Source organism: Argentina silus (genome assembly GCF_951799395.1).
Source record: "Argentina silus genome assembly, chromosome: 10".
NCBI lineage: Eukaryota > Metazoa > Chordata > Actinopteri > Argentiniformes > Argentinidae > Argentina > Argentina silus.
This window is the reverse complement of record NC_139664.1, coordinates 22,035,233-22,050,174: the sequence shown is the minus strand read 5'-3', so window position 1 is coordinate 22,050,174 and position 14,942 is coordinate 22,035,233. Positions and strand designations below refer to the sequence as shown.

The 14,942-nt window shown below is 43.0% G+C and overlaps 1 protein-coding gene across 1 annotated transcript in view; it reads right to left on the bottom strand.

The window, feature by feature from the left end:
• LOC310811359 (collagen alpha-6(VI) chain-like) overlaps nt 1-14,088 on the bottom strand; it is a gene marked incomplete at its 5' end in the record, with an annotated part of 39,837 nt that extends 25,749 nt beyond the window's left edge. The window contains 10 exons of the mRNA XM_083679479.1: nt 3,757-3,835; nt 3,982-4,331; nt 4,750-5,328; nt 6,386-6,964; nt 7,321-7,878; nt 8,285-8,845; nt 10,291-10,908; nt 11,133-11,693; nt 12,148-12,735; nt 14,013-14,088. Of these exons, the coding sequence (XP_083535605.1) occupies nt 3,757-3,835; nt 3,982-4,331; nt 4,750-5,328; nt 6,386-6,964; nt 7,321-7,878; nt 8,285-8,845; nt 10,291-10,908; nt 11,133-11,693; nt 12,148-12,735; nt 14,013-14,088 (4,549 nt within the window). The remainder of the gene's footprint in view (nt 1-3,756; nt 3,836-3,981; nt 4,332-4,749; nt 5,329-6,385; nt 6,965-7,320; nt 7,879-8,284; nt 8,846-10,290; nt 10,909-11,132; nt 11,694-12,147; nt 12,736-14,012) is intronic.
• Between the last annotated feature and the right edge of the window lie 854 nt (nt 14,089-14,942).

The following is a 14,942-nucleotide window of genomic DNA, read 5'->3' as shown; positions in this document are numbered from 1 at the left end:
ATATATTTAGACTCTGACACAATTTTTGTTATTTTAGCTGTTGACTAAAACATATTCAAGTTACAGTGTTATATATGAATATGGGCTTAATGGGCTTTAATTTGAGAATATTTGCTTCCAACTTGGAGGAAGGGTTTAGGAATTACAACTCTTTTATATGTAGCCCCCTCTTTTTCAAGGGACCAACAGTAATTGGACTCAAAAGCTGTTTCATGGACAGGTGTGGGCTATTCCTCCTGTTATTTATTTATCAATTAAGCAGGTAAAAGGACTGAGTTGATTCCAAGTGTGGCATTTGCATTTGGAAGCTTTTGCTGTGAACTCACAACATGCAGTCAAAGGAGCTCTCAATGCAAGTGAAAAAGGCCATCCTTAGGCTGCACAAACAAAAAAAATCCACTCCAATATTAGGTGTGATCAAATCAATAGTTTAGTACATTCTGAGAAAAAAAAGAAGGGGAAAGATGGTGAGCTCGGCAACACAAAAAGGCCAGGCCTGTGTCCACGGAACACAACAGTGGTGGATGATCGCAGGATCCTTCACATGGTAAAGAAAAACCCCTTCACAACATCCAGCCAAGTGAAGAACACTCTCCAGGAGGTAGGCATGTCATTATCCAAGTCTACCATAAAGAGAAGACTTCACAAGAGCAAATGCAGAAGGTTCACCACAAGGTGCAAACCATTCATAAGCCTCAAGAATACAAAGGCCAGATTAGACTTTGCCAAAAAAACATCTAAAAAAAGCCAGCCCAGTTCTGGAACAGCATTCTTTGGACAGATGAAACTAAGATCAACCTGTGCCAGAATGATGGGAAGAAAAAAGTATGGAGAAGGCTTGGAACGGCTCATGATCTGAATCATACCTCATCTTCTGTAAAACACGGTAGAGGCAGTGTGATGGCATGGGCATGCATGGCTTCCAATGGCACTGGGTCACTAGTGTTTATTGATGATGTGACAGAGGACAGAAGCAGCCGGAAGAATTCTGAAGTGTTTAGGGATATACTGTCTGCTCAGATTCAGCCAAATTCAGCAAAGTTGATTGGACAGCACTTCACAGTACAGATGGACTATGACCCAAAATATACTGCGAAAGCAACCCAGGAGTTTTTTAAGGCAAAGAAGTGGAATATTCTGCAATAGCCTAGTCAATCACCTGATCTCAACCCGATCAAGCATGCATTTCACTTGCTGAAGACAAAACTAAAGGCAGAAAGACCCATGAACAAACAACAACTGAAGACAGCTACACTAAAGGCCTGGCTAAGCAAACTCAGCATTTGGTGTCCATGGGTTCCAGACTTCAGCCAGTCATTGCCTACAAATGATTCTCGACAAAGTATTAAAAATGAACATTTTATTTATGATTATGTTAATTTATCCAATTACATTTGAGCCCCTGAAAGTAGGGGACTGTGTATAAAAATGGTTACAATTCCTAAATGTTTCATACGATATTTTTGTTCAATCCCTTGAATTAAAGCTGAAAGTCTGCATTTCAATTGCATCTTGGTTGTTTCATTTCAAATCCATTGTGGTGGCGTACAAAATTGAAAATTGTGTCACTGTCCAAATATTTCCGGACCTAACTGTAGTATGTGAGACGTGTTCACCGTTAGATGTGGTTATGCACATACAGTGGGGGAAATAATGATTTGATCCCCTGCTGATTTTGTTATTTTGCCCGATTACAAAGAAATGGGCGGTCTATAATTTTTATGGTACTTTTAGTTTAACAAATAGAGACAGAATATCAACAAAAAAGTCCAGAAAAAACACATTATATAAAGTTATAAATTAATTTGCATTTGATCGAAGGAAATAAGTATTTGATCCCCTACAAACCAGCAAGAATTCTGGCTCATACAGACCGGTTATATGCCCATGAGGCACACAGATTAGTCCTGTCACTTTAGGAAAAGTACTCCTAATCTCTGCTTGTTATGGGTATAAAAGACACCTGTCAATAGAATCAATCTCTTCCATTCCAACCTCTCCACCACCATGGGCAAGACCAAAGAACATTCAAAGGACATCAGGGTAAGAGTTGTAGACCTGCACAAGGCTGGAATGGGCTACAAGACCATCAGCAAGAAGCTTGGTGAGAAGGAGACAACTGTTGGTGCAATTATTAGAAAATGGAAGAAATACAAAATAACCATCAATCGCCCTCGGCCTGGAGCTCCATGCAAGACCTTGCCTCGTGGGGTAAAGCTGATCATGAGAAGGGTGAGGGATCAGCCCAGAACTACACGGGAGGAGCTCGGTAATGATCTCAAGGCAGCTGGGACCACAGTCACCAAGAAAACCATTGGTAACACACTACACCGTAACGGATTGAAATCCTGCAGTGCCCGCAAGGTCCCCCTGCTCAAGAAGGCACATGTACAGGCCCATCTGAAGTTTGCCAATGAACACCTAAATGATTCAGAGAAGGCTTGGGAGAAGGTGATGTGGTCAGATGAGACCAAAATTGAACTCTTTGGCATAAATTCGACTCTTCGTGTTTGGAGGGAGAGAAATGCTGAATGCTACAATCCCAAGAACACCATCCCCACCGTCAAACACGGAGGTGGAAACATTATGCTTTGGGGTTGTTTCTCTGCTAAGGGTACAGGACGACTTCACTGCATTGAGGGGCCAATGGACGGGGCCATGTACCGTAAGATCTTGGACGAGAACCTCCTTCCCTCAGCCAGAGCACTGAGGATGGGTCGTGGATGGGTCTTCCAGCATGACAATGACCCAAAACATACAGCCAAGGCAATAAAGGAGTGGCTCAAGAAGAAGCACACTAAGGTCATGGAGTGACCTAGCTAGTCTCCAGACCTTAATCCTATCGAAGTTTGTGGAGGGAGCTGAAGCTTCGAGTTGCCAAGCAAAAGCCTTGAAATCTTTAGGATTTGGAAAGGATCTGTAAAGAGAAGTGGACCAAAATCCCTCCTGAGATGTGTGCAAACCTGGTGACCAACTATAAGAAACGTCTGACTTCTGTGCTTGCCAGCAAGGGTTTCTCCACCAAGTACTAAGTCATGTTTTGCTTGGGGATCAAATACTTATTTCCTTCGATCAAATGCAAATGAATTTATAACTTTATATAATGTGTTTTTTCTGGACTTCTTTGTTGATATTCTGTCTCTATTTGTTAAACTAAAAGTACCATAAAAATTATAGACCGCTCATTTCTTTGTAATCGGGCAAACTAACAACATCAGCAGGGGATCAAATAATTATTTCCCCCACTGTATGTAGTTATGCACATATCTGCAGTTTATAGCACTTTTACAGACTATTTACGATAAGACAACAATATCACCATATGTTCCAAATATCACAATATTCAATAATATTTTATCGGTCCAACCCTAATAGACAGGTACTGTACTTGAAATTCACAAAATGACACAAAAAAAAAGGCACAAAATGTCCAACTGAGTAACAAAATGATAATTCTTATCGTCGGATATTAACTCTGTTGACTCTCAATAAATATGACTAGGAGATAAATAGGACAGAAAAAATATCCACAGCAGTGTCATTCCACAAAAATGTGCCTGACATGACAGACCACAAAAGACAAGCTTAGATAACATTCAAGCATTCTACAATATGTTGGTGTGTCTTTGAAATGTCAGAATTGCAGACACTTATTCTTTTACACTTCTCTTTTCTTAATATTATTTTCTATTTCTGCTAATGAGGAGTCAAGTAGTAGCAGTACATACATGTGTTGACCCTGTTTGTTTGTTTTACCATTTTGACGGAGAAGCTCTGACTGTTGCTTCAGTTTCTCCTCATCAGCATCAAGCCCGTCAGAGAAAATCACCAGCACCTGGGTAGGACAAGTTGTGACATTGTTATAACAAGAATCCTATAACTTTTAAATCTGAATTGAAGCATGTACTGTTCTTCACTGTATTGTATTGTTCTACCCCTGATTGTCAGATAAGCAGAAAGAAGGGATGTGTTAAGGCCCACCTTCACGCCAGCCCCTGACTGTGTTTTAAACTTGTCCTTGAAGGAGTTAAGGAGAGAGGGGTTGAAAAAGGTGTCCTCTGAGGTCGTCAGGGACATGACTTTCTTCAAGACCCCCTCGTTGTACTCCTCAAAGTTGATGTCTTTCAATTGCCGTCCGCCCCTGGCCACCACGCGGAAGCCAATTTTGGTCTTGACGGGGGTGGTCCCAACACAGCACAGTCCCTCCAGGGTGGACACATATCTGATGATCTCTGGCAGATAGGCCTGTAACTTGGGCTGGCCTCCGAACAGCAGCTGGGACGTGGGCCTGCGTGAAATATCGAATCCCATGGCGATGTCTATGCTGCAGCCTATTGAGGGAGAGACACACTCCTTCTAACTTCTCATTCAAATGAATCTACTTAACTCCAGTAAATACAATTTATCTGGTAATACCATACCATTTATTGAAGATAATGTACTCATACAAAGCTTAACCCTAATTCACACTACAGAGCCAAACCAAGCTGAGCTGAGTTGAGCTGTACTGGGCTGGCCTGAGTGGGTATCTACCAGAGTTGCTCAAAAAGTGCTGGAAAAGGACAATGTGAAAGGACAATATCCGAGCCAGCGCAGTACATTTTGGGTCAGCCCTGTAGTGTGTAAAGCCCATTAGTATATTATGTTTCTTCACATGAGTTGTACAGTATGTCATCTGAGAGATAAAGTAATTTGATAGATAGATAGATAGATAGAGACAGATAGAGATGAGGGAGGAATTGTGCTCACTTGGTGGGTTTGGTATTGGCCTGGAGGTGCATATTGTAGCCAACACCTTCTTCTTGATATTTGCCAGGGAGGTAAAGTTCTGCACGGTGAATAACCTCTCTGAGGAGCCGGCAATTTGCAAAAGCTGGAGATAGTGGACATCCCCTATGCCAATGACAAACACCTCAATGTTCAGTGCCCTGAGTGCCTCCACCGCATCCTCAACGCCATCGTTCGATTTCCCGTCCGTGATCACCACCAGGTTCTGGGAGACCCCGGCGTTAATACGGCTCCCTCTAGCTGGTCTGAAGTACTCCCGGATGAACGTTAGAGCCTTTCCAATATATGTGTTCCCTCCAACCTGCGTCATCGTTAGTATACGGTCTTTTACTTCTGCCTCTGTATAAAACTGGTTCAGGAAGAATTCCTCTTGAGGATCAGTGCTAAACTGGGCAACTCCTACCCGCATATATTTCTCACTGATGTTGAAACTGCCAACAAGGTCTGTCATGAATGTCTTCATGATGCTGAAGTTAGGTGGCCGGATGCTGCTTGAGCCATCGATCAGCATGACCAGGTCCGCCTGCTGTTTTTCACAGACTGAGAGAACAGAGAAAGAGAAGACACTTATCATGCAGAACCATTCATTTTAACATACATGTAATACAGGGCTTTTTAAATGGGTTATTGATGTACCATTACTGACCAACTATTTAAGGTACTATAAAGGAGTTATTGCTAGAGATGACAAAAACAAGCAAAAAGACAAACAGCTGACTGTTGCGTTCCCACTCCTGCATGTGCGTGTGTCCTTGTTGTGTTTTGTGTTTCCTTCTGTTTCTCCCTTATCTTATCATTCTACATTCAAGTGTCCGTCGGCAATTGGCCATTCGTCCCCGTCACCACTCATCTGTTCTTGTCCAATCAGAGGGCTGTCCATTTCCTTCAAAAGCTCCGTCTGTCTCCCCTTTGAGAGTTGACCAATTTCTTTGTACTCATGTGTTAGCTGTCGACTCACTGTCCCATTGTTTGTTCGAATCACCTTCGTATTATAGTCTGCATCGTGTTTTCTTTTGTTAGGTTGTAGTCAGTGGTTGTTTAAGTCATTGTTTACTTATTCTTTTTTCTAGTCCTCATCTTGTTTTCTCATAGTTTGTCTCTTTATTATTTGTACACCATAGGGGTAAGGTGAATAGGTAAGAGACCCATGGGTTTACATTTCCATCATATAGGCTTACCTCTGTTACAATTCACCAGGTTAGGAGTGGGTGCCTCCCTCTGTATGTATTAGTCTAGTGTAGCATAGCATTATAGCATAGCCTTGATAATATAGCCTACTATTGCACTCGTTTAGGGGATCACTTTTGGTTATGATTTCTTTGCTTTGGCACCACTCGTAGTTCCCTTTTCCCCTTGGTGTGTCTTGTGTTTGTATTTGCCCTGAGCAAATAAATACTTGCAATTTAGTTGGATTGTGGCCTGTTTAATTCCTACAATAAGTTTGGTGTGCTCGTTTTTATTGTGACTCCTCTACATCCCCTAGAAGTAGAGTTTTGATCTAGAGTCGTAACACTGACACACATATTTCATGTTTTCAAACTCCTTTTTTCTTTGAATTTGTGAATTGGGAAGACTACACAGTTAGATTTTTTTTTACCTGGTTTGATATCGTCACAGAACACCTTGGAAATATTTGTATATAGTGTCTCCAGAGACTTGAAGTCATCCACCTGGAAAACCTTCGACGTGTCCCCGCCAGTCATGATCTCAAGTTCATTCCGGTTCGCGTTCTCCACTCCGATGCTGTAGATGCTGATGCCATTATTCCGCAGCTCCTTAGATGGAGCTGCCAAATCGTGAGGGTCTGTAGCCTCACCATCTGTGATGACCATCAGCACCTGAGGTACCTGGAGTGCCCGTCGACCGCCATGTGCCGTGTTAAAGTATTCCAATGTATACCTCAGAGCCTGGCCTGTGTAAGTATTGCCATGGGGTGACCTGAGTGCCAGTATGGCAGAGTGGACCTCTCTCTTCGAGTAGTATTGGTTAAGGGTGAACACGGACTGAGCCTCATTGGAGTAGAGAATGACACCAAAGCGAGTCTTCTGCTCCCCGACAGTGGTTTGGTTCACCATGGCCACCATGAAAGAGAGCATGCTACTGAACTTGTCCAGGGTGATGCTTCCGGAGCCATCCACCAAGAATATAATGTCTGCAACCTCCGTCTTCTTACAGTCTGGTGGAAGAGCAGAGAAGAGAATCTAAGAGTTTTAAATAATAATGTGTATGTGCGTGTGTGTGTGTGTGTGTGTGTGTGTGTGTGTGGTGTGAGGGGATATAGATAGATAGTAATAAGAAGGACGTTATAGTGTCAGAAAATATATCCTAGTTTTGGTTCTCTTCTTTAACCAGTCATCTAATATCTACTCCACAATGATCCATAAAACACACATAATAACATTACAGCCCATACATCAAAAACATAAAATAACACAGAAAATATCCTATTAACCTATTAACTATGCTGAGCTGTAGATGAGCTAAGATGCAGCTTAGTGTAGAGATAAGGGTAGTGTAATACATGCCACTCACCTCTATCCGGTTGACAGATTGCCAATGCTAGTTGGCTCTCCAAAGACTTGAGTCCGTCAAAGTCTGTCAGGGAGTAGACCCTCTCTTGTACACCACTGATCTCCAGCAGTTGTGTGGTGTTGGCGTTAACCACTCCAATGGCGTAGATTAACACACTCTTATCCCTGAGAGCTTTGGAAGGTGCCGCCACTTCATCCTGGGCCTTGCCATCAGTTACAACAATCAGGAACTGCTTTATGTTAGTGCGCCCCCCTTTGTCTGCGTCAAAGTACTGCGAGATGAGGGAGATGGCTTCACCAGTGTGTGTGCCTCCCCCTATCCGCTGCATCGTGTCGATAGCCTGACCAATGCTAGGTTTATCATACAGTTGGTTGAGAGAGAATTCCATTCGTTGGACAGTGCTGAATTGCATGACTCCAACGTGCACTTTATCCAGGCCAATGACAGATTTGCCCACAATGGATTTCATGAAGTCCTTCATCTTCTGAAAGTCCTCAGGGTTGATGCTGCCTGAGCTGTCGATCAGAAAGAGGAGGTCCCCCTTAATATCCTTGCAAACTGTGAAGGGACAACAAAATGGGGAATTCTTGTTGTTAGTTATCTCATATTGGAATCATAATCAACCTCTAGCCCTAGCCCATAGACATGTCATGACTATTTTAGAAACATTGGATAGGTATTAGCAAAATGGTAAAGGATCCACCACGCTGTTTGATAGGCTACTTGGAAATGTCAATATATTGTTCAGACATAAGGACTAGTCTATATAGATTTGTCCATATGAGTTACAAGTCTGTAACTTATACCCATGTGATATTGTTCAATACTAATGGATCTGAAAAGGAAACCCCTCTCGCCCATGCTTTACATCAATCCAAAGCTTTTAAATTCACGACAGGGAGTGAGCGAGTGTGCACTTAAGTGAGTTAGTAAAGGGTAGAAAATTGGAACATAGCCAGGTTACCGTCAGGAGAGCACATATCTGTGATGATTTCATCCTTAATGTGCTTCAGGGCATCAAAGTCATTGACAAAGAACATTTTCTCCTGGCTTCCACCAATATCCAGCAGCTCGGTCTCATTGGCAGCCTTCACCCCAATGGCATAGATAGTGATGCCCTGGTCCCTCAGCTTCTTTGCCGGTTCTTTCACCTTGTCATGAGACTTCCCGTCCGTGATGACAATGAGGTGCTCGGGTACCTTGGCACCGCGACTGGCCTCTGCCCTCTCAAAGTAAGGGCCGATAGAGGACAGCGCAGCTCCAGTGTTCGTCCCGCCTCCTGGTTGTATGATACCTTCCACGGCCTTCTCCAGCTGTTTGCTGTCTGTGTAAGTTGTCAGGTCAAATTCCACACTGATGTTATCTGAGTACTTTGCCACGCCCATGCGGATGTTATGCGGCCCAATGTGGAATGTGTGGATGAACTCCATGATGAACTTCTTCATGTCGTTGAAGTCTTGGTATCCAATACTCCCTGAGGTGTCGATCAGGAAGAATATGTCACCCTCCTCTGTTAGCTCACAACCTAAAGGAGAAAACCTTTACATTATTGGATATATTTCCTTTCACCACATTTTGAGCTGTCTTTGCCAATATTCCTGAACCGGACTACAAATAGCATTGTTTAACGGCAGTGTCCTCTCACCATTTCTGATACGATGAGTAAACATAATCACATTAAAGGATATGTTTAATATTTTACACCCTATATTCAGATGGTTCCTTATCCTGAAAGTAGTCTATGTGACAGGAGAAACTGGAATGTATTATTCAGATTTCAGTAAATGGCCACTACTACCTTTAATGAACTTAAGTAACAGAAAAACAATGTGAGTGAGCTTGACCAAGTTTCAAAGGTGTGGCCAAATCAACCCAAGTCTGAGTTGATTTTAGTTGATTTTTGCCATACATGACTATTAGGCTGGGCTTTGCATGTTGTAATGTCCCTCAGTGGTACATGCTAGTTAGAGCCACAATCGATTATTTATTTATTCATCACTTTTGGTTTTGGTATATAGCTGTAGGATGTAGCTGGGGAATTTTTCTCAAAGAATTCTATTCCTTTATTTATTTCACCAGGCAAGTTGACTGAGAACATATTCTCATTTTCAGCAATGACCTGGGGAATAGTTAGCAGGGGAGAGGAGTGGGGAGGAATGAGCGAATTGAAAACAGGGGATTATTAGGTGGCCATGATAGTACAAGGGCTTTAGCCAAGCCATTAATTAACACACCTAATTTTGCAATAAGTGCCATGGGACCTTGGTTTAACTTATCATCTGAAGGACAGCAACCTTTGCCCCATTCACTGCCCTGGTAGACCAGAGGGAGAAGTCCACCTACTGGTCCTCCAACATCACTTCCAGAAGCCTTTTTTGGTCCCCCATGCAAGGATCGACCAAGGCATACCCTGCTTAGCTTCCCAGACAAGCCAGCAGAGGGATGCAGGGTGGTGTGGTTGCTGGATGAAAGGTATCATAGACGATGCAGGGTGGTGTGGCTGCTTTATGAAATAGACGTTAAAGGGGAACACCAGAGTATGGAGAACGTGTATTTTTCGATGAGTTGTGGTTTGATGCGTTGTGACAGAGAGGGATAGGCGAATCAGAACAAGTATTTAGTTGTGCACTTCCGCCCATCCCTTTCTGAGTCCCCACATACTATACCTTCATAATTTCCTCATTCTATCGGCAGAGAGATAAGAAAAGCTAGGATTGTGAAACCATGACATTTTTTCCAAATAAATTTGATACATCTCATATCACCTTTGATTGGGCTTCCCAAAATATACTTGATCGCTATGATAGAATGTTTAGATTGATTCTTAATTTGCAACATTTTACAGAGCCCTATCAAGCACTGCTTTTGGGAGGAGGGCATGTAACCCCATTGATCGGCGATTTGAGTGCTTTTTTCTTTCCTATTTAAAAAACAGACACATAATAAGAACAAATCCTCTTTGTCTCTAACCTTTCTTGGCACTGTATTTCCTGGTATTGACCGACACTGCTGAGCTGATGATGTTGTAGCACAGCATCTTCTTCAGGTTCTGCCCCAAGGTCTTGAGCCTGGCAAAGCTGTTCTCGTTAAAAACATGCTTCTGGGTGGGATGAGATGCTATCTGCCTTAGCTCGTTCACACTGGCACTCTTGACTCCCACAGCGTAGACTGTGACTCCAGATCGGCGCAGCTCAGCGGCCGCGGTACTCACATCGTCCTGAGACTTGCCATCAGTGATGACTATAGCCACTTGCTGCACGCCCTGACCTTTTCGACTGCCCTTCTCCTTGAGGAAAACCTTCTCCCTGGCAAACTGCAGGGCGGCACCAGTGTTGGTGCCACCTCTGCGGTACGGCAGGATATTGATGAACTGAAGGATTTCGCTCTTGTCGTTGAAGGCATTCAGGTAGACCTGGACAGACGGCATGTCACTATACACGACTATACCAACCCTCACCCTCTTCAAGCTCACATCAAGGCTATCTACAATCTTGCGGAGGAATCCACGAATCAGTTGAAAGTTTGCTGCTCCGATGCTCCCAGAATCCACAATGAATACTATGTCTGCCAGTTTGGCTGATTTGCAATCTGCAATAGAGAGGTGAGTCTTTAGTAAACAGTCTTTCATGATTGATGTTTTGTAGAGTTCCCAGAACAAGAATACCATATGGTTGAAAGGTTTACGTTGTGAGAGAAAAAGAAAGATGATGTATTTCAAATCAACAGCAGTTGTGATTTGTTTTACATGCAGAGAAAAACATTCAGTTGACTCACAGAAATATTTACTTGATAATGAAAAGAAAACCACTTACCTCCACTCACATAGACTGCCTCCTCCTCAGTGTCAAAGACAGTCTTCAACAGAGGAGCAATGGCTGCACTTTGGTACCCGTATGACACAGTGGCCACTGTCTTCAGCTCCTTAAGTGTTGCTGAGCCCAGCCCGATGGAGACAACAGTCACCCCTTCAGCTTTGATTGAGTGTGCTGGCTTAACTACGGCATCGTTCGAATTCCCTCCTGTCACCACGACCAGATACTGCCTGAAGCCTTGTTCGGCACGGCTGCCGGATGCTGCAGTAAAAAAGTGGGTGCGGGCATACTCCAGGGCATCGCCTAGGTTACGAGCCCCATTCTGGCGCAGCCTCAAACGTCGGATACCAGCCATGGTCTCCTCCTTGCCTTTGTAGGCATTGAGTAAAAACTCTATCTTTGTGTCTCTGCCAAACTGGGCCAGACCGAAACGGTGGGCGGCACTGCCCAAGTTGAGCTGGTTTCCCAGTCGGACCAGTAGGGTTCTGAACTGCTGAAAGTCTGCCTGTGCCATGCTGCTGTCCACCAAGAAGAAAATGTCTGCAAATTTCTGCGTCAGAGCTGAAAAAATATTTAAAACAAAAAGACAATGACAATGTTCAGACATTATAACATCAATGTCAATTAACCCTTTTGGCAGTGAATTATGTCCATCTCTCAAAAGTTTGCTTGGAATGGGCTCACATGGACAACTCACTTTGAGCAAACCGTTTGCCAGACACAGATTAAGCCTAATCCTAGACTAAAATGCACATTGAATTAAGTTTTTCTATTTCAAATGTTTTTTAGTTAAGGGATAAGGGATGTAAACCGACCCTATAACTCAAGCTTCAATCATAATAATAATAAGATATGCAAAGTAGTTGCATGAGGATAACAGAAAGTAATATAAAATAGAAATTGTCTCATTCAGCTTTTCATTTGAGACGTCACTTGTTTGAACATATTCATTAGAGCTGACATTTGTTTGAGCACATTTGTCACTTGTCACATTTGTCACAATTGTTTGCTTTACCCAGCGTCTGATCCTGCACTGAGACGCACACTGTCTGCAGTAGACATTCTGAAAGTCTCTGCAAGGCCTTGTAGTTGTCAATGCTGAACAGGAAACGCTCATGGGGCTTGTTAGCGATACTCTGGAGTTCGGTCACATTGGCCACCCCCACCCCAATGGCGAACACAATGACCCCCTGCTTCCTCAGAAGTTTGGCAGGCTCCAGCACGTCATCTGAAGAGTCCCCGTCAGTGATCACCACTGCAATCTGCGGCACTCTCTGGTCGGCGCGGCTACCGGCCTCCTTGATGAAGTACTGCATCTGGAGGAAGGTGATGGCTTTGCCGATGGCTGTACCGCCTGTACGGTATGGGAGATTGTCCACTTGCTCTAGTAGAGCACTTTTGTTCGTGTGATCCGCCAATCGGAATTCCTGGTGAGGCTCATCACTCAACTGAGCCAGGCCCACACGAACCTTGTCTGTGCCGATATCCAGCCCCTCCACAAAGTTGCGTAGAAACTGCCGCACCTCCTGGAAGTTTTCATTCCCAATGCTGGAGGAGCCGGTCACAAGAAACACAATGTCCGCCACTGTGGCGTTGCGGCAGTCTGGTGAGGAGGAAAAATTGTTTTAATTATGTTGTCATAACAACAATGTATAATTGGAAACTTGTGTGACATTAAATCTACATTTTGTGGAATATTTTTAAGATACATGTATTTGTCTAAAGTACAGATTTTTTGTGTGCATTTCAAAAGGGTTGTAGTGAAGTGCACATCATTTCTCATAAGGTGGTAGCATAAAATACATCTGTCCTCATATCTGAGCAGTGCCCTGTGTAAGTGATGGGACAGTGAAGCATTGATTTTAAATCAAACAATGTCAAACATACAAATGAATACTATGAGGTTAAAGTACAGATTCTCTGCTTTTGTTTGATTTGTGTACATAATGGTTTCACCATTCAGAAATGACAAAACCTTTTATGGATAGTCCCCCTATTTCAGGGTACCCAAAAGTGATGGGACAATTGGCATGACAGGTGTTTCTGGTTTCTCAGGTGTGTTCCATCACATTTTGTGCAGTCATAAGAAAGCAATGAGACATCAATGAAAGTCAGGGAAGTCATTATGAGGCTGAAATATCAGATAAAATCTATCAGAAACATTGCCAAAACCTTCAACCTACCAAAATCAACAGTTTGGAACATCATTAAAGAGCTCTGAAAATGCCAAAGAAGGCAAAAGAAGACTTCCACAGTGGATGACTGAAGAATGCTCACCATGATTAAGAACCCCCCAAAACAACTGTCCCACAGATCAGGAACACTCTCCAGGAGGTAGGCGTGAATGTGTCAGAGACTACCACCAGCAGAAGACTTCACCAGCAGAACCACAGAGGCTAATCTGCAAGGTGCAAACCACCTTGCCACAAAAACAGGATTGCCAGGCAGAACTTCATCAGAGAAGATACTCAGCGTCTAGTGGGGTCAATGGGTCGCATACTTCAAATAGAGTAAACGTCAGGAGTGGACTTCTACAATGTGTTCAGTAATACTTTGACTGTAACTGGCTTTTTTTTCTCGCTCTTTATTTGGAGTTGAGACACGCATTTCGCTTGGTTAGAAAGCTGGGATTCTCTTATTATTAGGGGCACAAGCGACTGAAAATGATGGAGCTGGTCCTATATATGTCTTACATTCTGTCCATCCCCTTTTTTGCTATCCAGGATCAGATCGATCTGGCTGATGTCCCCTATACTACTCAAAATCAGACAGTTTTATGTGATCCTGAATAGCAAAAAGAGGATTACAGATTCTGGATTGTTCTGACCCATATTAAAGGTTTTGAAATACTGGGCCTTGGAGACAAACATTCATGCTTACCTGTTTTTTGTGCACCACTGATGAAAAAACATGTTGCTATGATGAAGATTGTCAGAAGGCTCTGTGTCCCCTCCATATTTCCCTGAAACAAAGAAAATTAAGAGATACTTCATCATAGGAATGGGAGTTCATCATCTGACTTGAATCAGGCCTGAGTTTGGCAGCTAAAACTTATCCACACGCCCCGCCAAAAGAAAAAGGGGTTGGGAAGGAGCCATGCCTAATGTAATGGGCTTTTTTTCTGTATGATTAAAGAAACACATTCATATTGGATTCAAAGAGTTAGAAATAACACCATTCCAGAATCAAGTCTGTGGAGTCAGTTCAAGTCTGTTTCACCCAGGGCCTGTTTTGCTAATCAATGAGCCATGAACCGTAATGCAAACCTTAAACCACTGTCATACCCATTTGAGAGATTAAGTATTAACCAACTATCAAGTCTGGTAAAATATAAACCCTTTTGTGTTTTTAAAGCCAATGTACAGATTTATTGATTTGATGAAGTGATGGTAGTGAGCTACATATAGTACAACAGAATGTCAATTTCTTTGTTCTTTGTTTTTCTTCTTAAGGAGGCTGGTGAATACAGTTTTGAAGAGTCAGCAGGGACATCCCTGCCATCCAGGAGTGAGGAGAGAAGCGTGGAGAGGAGAGCGAGTGAGAAGAGGAGAGTGGAGAGGAGAGTGAGTGAGGGGAGGAGAATGGAGAGAGCTCTGAATAAAGAAGAGGTGTACTCAGAGATGCTTCATGTATTAAGAGGCAATGAAACTGATCCAAGCATTATATTTGGGTTAGAGCTTGACAGATATATCGGAGCAACGATATTATCGGATGATATTGGCCTTTTACAGAAATATCTGTATCGGCACATATTCCTCTGATAATGCACCGATGGGCCTGACATTCCGAAATTATAGAAAATGTGTGTAA